General features: G+C 57.6%; 1 protein-coding gene across 2 annotated transcripts; it reads right to left on the reverse strand.

Moving 5' to 3' along the window:
* Nucleotides 1–1,130: 1,130 nt before the first annotated feature.
* ASB10 (ankyrin repeat and SOCS box containing 10) lies at nucleotides 1,131–10,070 on the reverse strand. Of its 2 annotated transcripts, none has more exons than XM_064275050.1 (5): nucleotides 9,778–10,070; nucleotides 8,819–9,086; nucleotides 5,008–5,527; nucleotides 1,624–1,737; nucleotides 1,131–1,385 (listed from the first exon to the last, which is right to left on the reverse strand). In XM_064275050.1, exons 1-5 carry the CDS (start codon nucleotides 10,046–10,048, stop codon nucleotides 1,200–1,202), a joined length of 1,359 nt encoding a protein of 452 aa, XP_064131120.1. In that variant the 5' UTR covers nucleotides 10,049–10,070; the 3' UTR covers nucleotides 1,131–1,199. The 2 variants fall into 2 exon arrangements, with proteins under 2 accessions (XP_064131120.1, XP_064131119.1); XM_064275049.1 differs by lacking the exon at nucleotides 9,778–10,070 and adding an exon at nucleotides 9,191–9,739.
* Between the last annotated feature and the right edge of the window lie 994 nt (nucleotides 10,071–11,064).

Below are 11,064 nucleotides of genomic sequence, written 5' to 3' on the forward strand. Positions count from 1 at the left end.
GCCCAGGGACACCCATGACATCACAGAACCAGTGCCCATGATTGGCTGCTCCGGCTTCCCAGAATGCCAGCCCCTCTGCCTGTAGGGCCATCTGCAGGTTCCCGTCCTACAAGGATCCTTAAGGACCCTGGCCCTCTCCCTCATTTTGCAGATGCAGAAACTTGAGCCCAGAGACTCATGTCCCACAGGTAAGGGCAGGGCTAGGGCTGGAACCAGATCCTCCAGTTCTCACTTCCACGCCCTCTTCACTGCAAAGCCACATTTAAGGACTGAGCATCGAGAGGTGGGGATTGGTGTCCAGCACTGCTCCCTGACCTGTGTGCTCAGGCCACACGATAACTTTATGCCATTTTCGTAAACCTGGCCCTTCCTTCTCACCTGCAGCTTCCATTTGATCCATTTCCCACTGGTTTCCCTGCCACAGCCTCTCACCTCCTTATCTGCAGGCTCCCGTCACCACCCTGCCACGACTCAGCCCTCCCCATCCGCCCCTCTCTCCTTTAGGCCTCTCCTGACACTCTCGCTTGGTGCCCACGCCACCATTTCATGCGGCAGAAGGGGAGGCTGCCTGGGGTCCTCAAGAGCTGGTGGATTTCACAGGAGATGGGGCTCCTGTACATCTGCCCACCCAAAGTTCCCGTCCTGACCACCCTGTGGCAGAGCAGCTCAGACAGCCCCACACAGTACAGGCCTGGAGACTTTCACGTGCACACCGAACTGGGATTTCTGACACAGGGATGGGCTTGAGGGTGACTCAGGAGCCAAAAGCTCAAGAGACCCTCAAGGAGAATGTATCCCTTGCTCTCCTCCCCACACATGGCCTCTCTGTCCCTCTCTGGCAGAATCAGCGCTGCTTTTCCTGTGGACACGGGTCTCCAGATGACAGGGCTGGTTGGCCTCAGGTGGCTCACACTCAGGCCCCGGTTCTGGCCCAATGAGAGGCAGGCAGGTGCACTCTGGGGACCAGGGCATCTGCTCACATCCCAGACTCGGGAAGGCAGCAGGTGTAGGGAAGGAGAGGTGTGGGGTCAGCACTGCTGGTGGCCAGGGAGGCTGGCTGGTTCGCACCCTGTCCCCCCAGCTCTCCCCCAGGCACGGTGACTGGCCTGCCCCCCCCAGCTCTCCCCCAGGCACGGTGACTGGTCTGCTCCCCCCAGCTCTCCCCCAGGCACGGTGACTGGCCCCCGAGCCAGGACTGACTAGTAGAGCACGTCCTCAAACTCGAGTTGCAAGTAGCGGAGGAGGCGGGGCGGCAGGGGCAGGTGGGGCAGGGCGTGGGGCAGGCGGGCAGCCAGGTGGGTGCGCAGTGCACAGCGGCTCAGGTGCTGCAGCGATCTCGGCTGCCTGGCCAGGGCAAAGAGCGACGAGTAGAAACGGCAGTGTTCCTGGGGACAAACAGGGGCTCAGCGGGCGGCTGTGGGCACCCACTTCTCAAAGAGTGAATGTGTTGGGTATTCACACAGGGTTTCCTTATTGTGAGGTGTTAGGGGTCTCTGGGGGACTGCTGGGGGGTAAGTGGGGCCCGTGGGCTTCCCTTAGGAGGTCAGCACCGCTTGAGGTCAGGCAGAGTAGCCTGCATTAAGGAGCGGAGGTCTCCCAGAACAGTCCTGGAACCTGACCGACCTGCAGTGTTTCCGGTGGGACCAGGCCCACGGCCTCCTCAGGAAGTTGCACAACACAGTAGGTGTTCATCAGCACCTCAATGGTCCTCGGGGACGTGCACCAGCGCTCCAGCACCTGCAGGGGACAGCTGCATCAGCCTGAGTGGCCACCCACCCTGACACGCCTACTGTCATGTACACCAGACACTTTTCTTAGCAATTCACATGACTTTCATCCTCACCCTACAGGGTAAGGACTGTTATACCCATTATACAGGTAAGGGAAGCTAAGGCACAGAGCAAAGGCCCTGCTCAGATCACACAGTAAGCTGTAGTCCCAGCCATCGAGCCAGGCAGTGGGGCTGCTTCTGTCAACGACTGTACAGCCCTGGCCGGCCTGTAACGGCTCCTGTGCTGGACTGTCTGCCGTGAGGGGAAGGCTGCCTGGCCTGTGGCTGCAGTTCTGAGTAGACCAGAAAGCACATACTTCATACAGCAGAGTCTGCCAGATGCCAGGTGAGAGAAGAGAGCTCCAGGAAGGGTGCACAGGACAGGGAGGGTTCACGGTGGGGCGAGGGGGCAGGGCTGTGAAGGTGAGCAGAAGTCAGGCACAGGAGGGCATTTCAGGAAGGACACGACAGCCAAAGGCCAACGCAGCCTCCGCAGTTCATTCTGTCATTTAGTCATTCAACAAACATTTGCTGAGGGTCTGCGTGTGCCAAGCACTGGGGATGCAGTAGAGACCAGACAGACAAGGCCCTTGACATGGGAAGCCTCTATTGCAGAGGGAAAGCGGGGTATAAGCCCACAGCCACTTACAGGCATGCTTCTGCAAAGAAAAACAAGGAGGGGGAAGGGGGCTGAGAGTGGTTGGCCTGGAGGACCTGGAGCAGAGGCCTGGGTGCTGGGCCTGGGGAGGGAGAAATGCTTTAGGACGACTCCCAGAGGGGCCGCCTCGAGTCGGAGAGGCAGTTTAGGCTGGGCCAGGCCCAGGCACTTGCCAACTCCTTCATCCATGCTTCTCAATCTACAAGCAGTGGACTCAAACCATTTTAAAATCTGAGCCAAGCTATGTACACCCCTAAGCAGCATTCCCACATAGAACCACACACCCCTGCCACACACACACACACACACACACACACACTATTATGCAAGTTTAAAGACTCTGCCTGGAAGGCAGGGAACATCCAGGAAATGGCAGAAAGTGCTTCCCATGCCTGGGCCTTTGGGATTCCTGCCCTGCTTCTGGGGTGGAGCTTGCCAGAGCTGCCCCATCCTCCTCTGTGGGCTCCCCTCCACGTGAGTTTGTCACGCAGGCCCTTTCCTTCTCTCTTCCTCAGAACTGGGAAGGAGCGCAAAGCTCCATCTATTCTCTGTCAGGCCAGCCTCTCTACTCCTCCTACCCCCGCAGCTGGCAGACTCTGGCCTCTGCACTTGGCCCACAGTGCTCACCCTGCTGCGGGGATGCCTGCTCCCTTGCCTCACCACCCTTCTAAGTCCCTCCTCCTCCAGGAAGCCCTCTGTAGCTGTTTTAGGCTACGTCACTCTCTTCTGTCCCTAATGAGAGCCTATGTTCGGACACCACTTAGAAGCATGTCACTGCTGTTGCATCCAGTGTTTAACTTCAGAGCCATGACAGCTCACACGTGTTGAGCGCTGAGTTAGGGCTGTCCCAGGGGCTCTGTACATAATAACTCGGAGTTCTCACACAGGCCTTCTGAGACAGGTACACTGTTACTACCTCTAATTTACTGATAAGGACACTGAGGCCCAAAGAGAACCTCAACGTGCCCAGGGTCACAGGGCTAGTGTGACTGAGCCACTGCCAGCCTCAGGGGCTGCCAAGGGGCCAAGCCAGGTGTAAAGGCCTCAGAGAGGGTCTGAGGTGCAGGCAGGCCAGCTGGTTCTGGGGCTCTGTGCTGCCCCCCAACTACCTGGTCACTGCTAGGTACAGACGGTGTCATGTTCTCAGAGAGCTCCAGTGACTTGCTCAGAGTCCCACCCCCTGGACACAGGTCTGCTGAGCTCCCCAAGGAATGACGGCCGCGTTTGGTCACAGGTCTGTGGCGGCCTCCTGGCCCTGTCTGGGGCGGGAAGCTCTGCCTGCCTCGGAAAGCTGCTGACCAGGAACTGAGTACCAACGCCCGCCCGGTGCACTTTCTGATCACCTAGGACCGGGCGGGAACCTCGCAGCCACGGCGGGAGGGCTGGGCAGAGGCGTTGGGCAAAGTCTGTGGTTCCCGGTTTGCTGCGCTGCCTCAGCCTCCTGGCCCGCCCCGTGCAGAAATCATTAGCTGTCAGAGCTTCCGTCAGATTACAGGGAATTGCTCGTCTCCTAATTATCTGGTGTTAATAGGAGATTAATTAGTGTTAATTGTTGATTTTCTTGTATTTTCCCAAAGGGGAGACCAATCTGCCAAACTCTTGGGCTGTTTAATTATTTGGTCTTGCCTAGGAATAAAGACAGACGCTTCTGTCTGTGAGCAAAAGGACACCTGCCACACCCAGCGTCCTTCTTGCCCCACTGCCCAGGAGCCACGGAGGCCCTCTCCTCTGAGGACAGGTGTACCCGCGCCCCACCGAGCTGCAGTGACATCACACCCCTCCACACACCAGTGCTCCATGGAGCAGCCTTGCCCTCCAGGAAAGCACTGAACAAGGGCCGGCAGAGCATCAGTACAAAGGACTTCAAGTTGACCCCAATTGGGAAAATCAAGGAAAATAAGATATCGATTGAAAATGAGCTCCCAAAGACTTTGCCCAGATGCCGCGTGTCTGTGCTGGGCCATGTGAGTCCTGCCAAGGTCTGTTTGTGGATGGATGCTCCGGCCCCATGCATTGCTCCTGCCTGGGGAACCTCTCCTATGTCCAGAGTGTCCCTTGCTGAACTGACCCCACTGTGAGCCAGTGCTCCTAGGAACACCGTTGCATCTCCTCACGCTTCTATGAAGACCTGAAACAGCTGCCCACCGCCCACCTCAGCCTCCACTCCTCCTTCCATCTCTCCAGGCCCTTTATAACCTGGGTCCATTGCCCTCTGCCCACCCTCCTGCCCACCAAACACACTACACACTCACATACACCACACACCCTTCTGCCCACCACACACACACACACCCCCTCCTGCCCATCACACACACACACACCCTCCTGCCCATCACACACACACACACCCTCCTGCCCATCACACACACTCCCTTTTACACTTACACACCCCTCCTGTGGTCTGTGCACTGGCCTTTGCCCCACAGTTGGGTTCTATTTGCTGAATGACAGACATGCAGCAAGCAGTGCTCTCTGTGCCCACGCGCCCTGGACCACACCCCAAAGCCAGCAGGGGCACAAGCCTGGGTCCTTTGCTGTCCCTGCCATCCGAGGCCCACCCTGCCCTGCAGACCCATACCTTGGGGAGAGCCCCGGGCCAGACACGAACAGCCCCATGGTTGAGCAGGGCCCGTACCACGCACTCTGGGCTCTGGGCCAGGGCCATGGCTGGGCCCTGCAGGGCATAATGCAGGGCTGTGTGTCCCCCATAGTCCATGGTGTTGGCACTGACGCCACAGGACAGGAGCAGCTCTACGACGGCAGTGTGGCCGTGGCGACAGGCCAGGTGCAGGGGCCGCCGCTTGTCCTGGTCGGCAGCATCGGCGTCGGCACCAGCCGAGAGCAGCAGATGGCATAGCTGCAGGCAGCGGGCAGCGGTGTCCCCAGCGGTGTCTGGGTCTAGGCAGCTGGCCTCACAGGCGGCCAGCAGAGGCGTGCGGCCCTCAGCATCCTGGGCATTGGGGCACGCTCCCCGCCTTAGAAGTAGCTCCACCAGAGCCACATGACCAAGTCGGGCAGCCACATGCAAAGGGGTCTCCTCTTCTTCCTCCGACCGGCCATCCACTTTTGCCCCAAACCTCAGGAGCAGCTCTGCACACCTAGTATAGGCAAGATGGAGGTGAGGAGGAACCCAGGGACAAGCACACCAGACAAAGAGCTAAGGGAGCCACGGGGGCTCCTGGTTTGTCTGTCTCCCTCACCTTCCATCCTGCCTGTCAGGCCTCATCCCAGCAATACCCTCAGGTATTAAAGTGCAATCTCTCACTATGTTCTCCATGGGAATGAAAGTAAGGAACAGTTATTATGCATTTAGGACCAGGACACCAAAAACTTTGTATGAATTCCCTACTTAATCCTCACCACATTCCGGCTTTTTCATTACTCTCATTTTACAGATGAGGAAACTGGGCCCTTCCTTTGACTGTGAGGCTGTCAGTCAGCTTTCCCAGCCAGCAGTGGAGGGCCCTGCATGCTGGGATAGGAGAGGGAGCTGAGGATGGGCCAAGCCAGGGCACAAATGGAGGTGGAGCAGTGGGACAACCAGCAAAACCAAAATTTGCCCACTGGTTTTATTCCTGGATGGCTCTCCTGGATGTTTGTATATTGCTGTGAGAAGTACAGGGAGCCGAGGTAACCTGTGAACCCCAATCAAGGCTAAGGGAACTTAGCCCTTTTGAGCTTCGGTTTCCTCATCTGTAGAATGGGAAAAAAGATTTACAACACCTAGACCTTATAACCCATTGGCATCAAGTGGACTCCAACTCATAGTGACCCTATAGGACAGAGTAGAACTTCTCCATAGGGTTTCCAAGGAGTGCCTGGTGGATTCGAACTGCCAATATTTTTTTTTAATATAATTTTTATTGTGCTTTAAGTGAAAGTTTACAAATCAAGTCAGTCTCTCACACAAAAACCCATATACACCTTGCTACACACTCCAAGTTACTCTCCCCCTAATGAGACAGCCTGCTCTCTCCCTCCAATCTCTCTTTTCGTGTCTATTCCTCCAGCTTCTAACCCCCTCCACCCTCTCATCTCCCCTCCAGGCAGGAGATGCCAACATAGTCTTAAGTGTCCCCCGATCCAAGAAGCTCACTCCTCACCAGCATCCCTCTCCAACCCATTGTCCAGTCCAATCCATGTCTGAAGAGTTGGCTTCAGGGATGGTTCCTGTCCTGGGCCAACAAAAGGTCTGGGGGCCATGACCACTGGGGTCCTTCTAGTCTCAGTCAGACCATTAAGTTTGGTCTTCTGAGAATTTAGGGTCTGCATCCCACTGCTCTCCTGCTCCCTCAGGGGTTCTCTGTTGTGTTCCCTGTCAGGGCAGTCATTGGTTGTAGCTGGGCACCATCTAGTTCTTCTGGTCTCAGGATGATGTAGTCTCTGGTTCATGTGGCCCTTTCTGTCTCTTGGGCTCGTAATCGCCTTGCGTCCTTGGTGTTCTTCATTCTTCCTTGATCCAGGTGGGTTGAGACCAATTGATGCATCTTAGATGGCTGCTTGCTAGCGTTTAAGACCCCAGGTGCCACTCTTCAGAGCAGGATGCAGAATGTTTTCTTAATAGATTTTATTATGCCAATTGACTTAGATGTCCCCTGAAACCATGGTCCCCAGACCCCTGCCCCTGCTACGCTGCGAACTGTCGACATTTTGATTAGCAGCCATAGCTCTTAACCACTGGTGGCAGGTAGTGGTTAAGAGCTACGTCTGCTTCCAATCGTAGCCACTGAAAACCCTATGACGCACAGCTCTACCTTGCATACATGGGGTCACCATGAGTTGGAATCAACTCGACAGCAACTGGTACTGGTAGACGTTATGGGGTTGCTGGGTGCAGCATATGAGACAATGCCTGAACGGCTGTTCCCATAGTGGTGGCACACAAAAACCAAACCAGGTGCCGTCGACTCAATTCTGACTCATAGTGACCCTACAGGACAGATTAGAACTGCCCCCATAGCATTTCCAAGGAGCGCCTGGTGGACTTGAACTGCCGACCTTTTGGTTAGCAGCCATAGCACTTAACCACTACACCACAAGGGTTTCCAGTGGTAGCAGAAGAGGGCTCAAATGGCAGCATTTGGGGGTATGGATGGTGATGGGTCATGGGGCTCCTTATATTACTCTGTCTTTCTTTCTATAGGTTTGAAATTTTCCATAATTATTTTTAAAATTTGCTCAAGAAAGGAAGGGTTATCATCATCAGGTGTGGTCTCAGGCTGGCTGGGCCAGAGCTAAGCTTGTGGGATGGTCCAGAGGTGTCTAACACAGTAGCCGCTGGCCCTGGGTGGCTACTGAGCACATGCAATGTGGCCAGTCCTGGTCGAGAGGTGCCGTGCGGGCCAAACACACACCAGTTTTGGAGGTTTAGTACGAAAAAGGAATGTACAATATCTCATTCTTAATTTTTAATATATCGATTACATGTTGAAATGATAACATTTTGGAACTATTGTCTTAAATAAAATATATTACTAAAATTAATTTCACCTGGTTCATTTCAAATTTTTAATGGGGCTGCTAGAAAGTGTTAAATTATATATCCAGCTCTCCTGATCTATTGGCCATGCTGGTATAGAACATGTCTGCAGCGGTGAGATGAGAGGTTGCAGGACAGTCCTCCGAAGGCTGATGAGGTTAACAGGAGGAAGAAGGTCCACAAAAGGAGAACCCAAGGATCAAAAATTCGAAACTACTGGGGCAGGATGGGAAGTCTGAGAGTGTGCAGTAAGCAGAGAGGGTCCTCTGTTGTAGGGAGTTAGTTCGGGAAAGGTGTGCCAAGGCTCCCTTTGCCTAGACCAAAATAGCAGCGAGGACTCATCAGACCACGTTCCCTGTACATAGGTCATAATTGTTGGGTCATTGCAAAGGAATTTTCCCTATAAATAACAAATGGCCAGTTTGGTTGTAGCCATTCTCTCTTGTGACTTTGGTTAGTCCCTTGAGCCTGTTCATCTGAGAGCGCCAGCTAATACTGGAATGCTAGACCCTACCCACGGAGATCACAGCTGTCCTCCTCAGCCCACAGCCTGTCTAGGTCCCTGGATAAGACACGCCCTAAGGACAGGGCTGTGACTCAGTTGCTGTTGTACAGTGCCTGGCGCATAGGACAGCCTCAGGAAGTAGTAAAGCTGGACAGCGGCACCACCTTCCCTTAATGGCCCCTGACAAATTGCCCACTACCAGGCCGCGAGCTGGGCCCCTGCTGCAGCCCTCCTCCACCCGCGGAACCAGAGAACTGTCTCAAGTCCAGAGTAATCGCATCCTGACCGATGGCCGGAGCCCCTTCTCCACCGCAGCCCACTGGGCCTGCTCCCCCATCCTCCCTGGACCGGTCTCTTGGCCTCCACCAAGAGCAGGGCGGGCAGTAAGCATGAGGGCTCACTCACTCGAGGGCGCCGGAGGCCCCGCAGAGGTGCAAGGGCCGTTTTCCATCCTGGTCGGGGAGGTCGGGGTCGGCTCCCGCCACCAGCAGCACTTTGGCGCAGGGCGCGCGGCCGGCGGCGCAGGCCTCGTGCAGCGCAGTGCGGCCGCCGGGGGCGCTGTCGGGCCGGGCCCGCCGCCGCAGCAGCAGGCGCAGCACGTCTACGTGGCCCCGGGCGGCCGCCACGTGCAGCGGGGTGGTCAGCTCCTCCTGGTAGGTCAGTGACCAGAGTCCTGGGGAAAGGCCAGGCGGCTGGCAAGTGGGTGACGCGCATAGAGGCGCCCGGGGCCCCCTCCCGCCGCCCGCCCGGCGCCCGCCCGCCCGGCGCCCGCCGTACTCAGAGCGCGGATGTTGTAGCGGAAATCCCTCCATCGTTCTGGGTCGCTGGTATCAAAGACGGAGTCAGGGGCCAAGGCCGCGCTGTCGTCCGCCAGGATGCGGGCGACCGAGCCCACGTCCCCCGCCAGCACTGCCTCCCAAAAGGCAAGGGCAGGCCCCGAGGCTGTGCGGGTGACGATGGGGCCCGGGCCGCCCTTCCGACCCTCTGCGTGCCCTGCGCCGGGCCTCTCCACCAGCCTGGCACAGAGGGAGTGCCCGTCGCCGGGAGGCCCTTCCTGGCCCCTGCACCCTTCGGGGGACCAGCTCATGAGGACAGAGTGCGAGCATGGGGGGAGGAAAGGAAGGGGAGAGAAGGGGGCAGGCGGAGGGAGGAGGGAGCTGGTCTGTGTCCTGCGCGCTGCCTGACCTGGACACTCGGCCCCCAGGAGCTATTCTGGGCTCCACATGACTTCCCTCCTGGGCCAAGGCCCAGCGGCTGCTGGGCCAGCCTCGGGGCGGTGAACCACCTCAAGCTTTGGGTACCTCTGCTCCGAGGCGGCCCCCCAGCTCCTCGCCCCGCCCCCGGGCTCCCGGCCAGACCCTCACCAGGCTGGTGGCTGCTCCAGCGCGGCTCTGCGGCCCGGCTCTCCAGCAGCAGGTCGGCTGTGCTGTGGGGCGGGAACAGCTCCTGCAGCCTCTCCAGGTCCCCGGTGTAGAGCGCGTTCTGTAGGCCCATGTCGCGGCACAGAAGCGGCAATGGCCTAGGGCTGTCCAGGGCTGGGCCCGACGCGGGCCCCCGGTCCCGGCAGGCAGGGGCCTCGGGGAAGCTCCAGGGACGGTGTCCCCCCTGAGGAGGGGCGCTCCGTCCTCCCGGCATGGCTAGTTTCTGGGCGAGAGGGCCAAAGGAGCGGACTCTCGCAATGCCGCCGTGACCGCGCAGGGCGGTGGGGAGCTGGACCCGGTGTGGGAGGAGCAGGGACACGCCAGAGAGAGGCAGGACGGTCACAGCCGTCCAAGTCAGGGAGAGAAGTGGGGATTAGAGAGGGCCTGGAAAACAGGGTGCGGGTGGAGCCCTCCAGCCCTGAGCCTTCCCCAGCAAAGTTCTACTACACCAGGGTGGGAAGGGGCCACACAGGCCATCCTGCCCAAACCCGTAAAGTCAGAGATAAAGAATGAAGCCCCAGAAGGGAGTGATTTGCCCAAGACCACATAGGTAATTTGTTGCAAAGCCAGAACTAGAGCCTGGGGCTTCAGGCCCTGTTTTCTGGGTTCTTTCTGGTCTGTCCTGCTGGCCCCCCAGCCCAAGAGGGGGAGTGTGAGGCCGAACTGGCTTTCCTGCCCTCCCGGTGTCACCCACCAGCCCTGCACCTTCCCACTCCCATACCCGAGGACAGGCCCACAGTAGTAGCTCCTCAGGCCACCTCCCCCTCCAGGAGACAGGCTTCTGCCCAAAGGAATTGGGCTCAGCTGCCAACAGCAACACAGCAGGAGATGCCCCTCTCAGTGCTGACACCCCATCCCCCTAGGAGGAGCCCTGGTCTCCCCAACAGGATCTCCACCTTGCCATGGTTGGACAGGAGTCTCAGCACATTAAGATAAGGGGACTACTGTCATTTGAGGAGATAAACAGAAAAAAATAGGAGAAAGAAAAGTCAAAGCACCCCCCCGAGCTCAGCTCTGTGTCCTGCCAGTGCCCCAAACTCTGGGGTTGCTCTAGCCCCAGTAATTGTGCCTGGCTAGTGTCCTATCGGCTCCTGTCGGCTTCTACAGGCTGCAGAGTACTCCTTGACCTTGACCTGCCCTCTCCTCATGTTGGCCTATGTCTCCTGCTCCCTTAGTCCCTGACCCACCCCACCCCTGAGCCATTCTCTCCCCAGCAAGGAGGGACCCATG

This window comes from Loxodonta africana, chromosome 22 (assembly GCF_030014295.1).
Source record: "Loxodonta africana isolate mLoxAfr1 chromosome 22, mLoxAfr1.hap2, whole genome shotgun sequence".
NCBI lineage: Eukaryota > Metazoa > Chordata > Mammalia > Proboscidea > Elephantidae > Loxodonta > Loxodonta africana.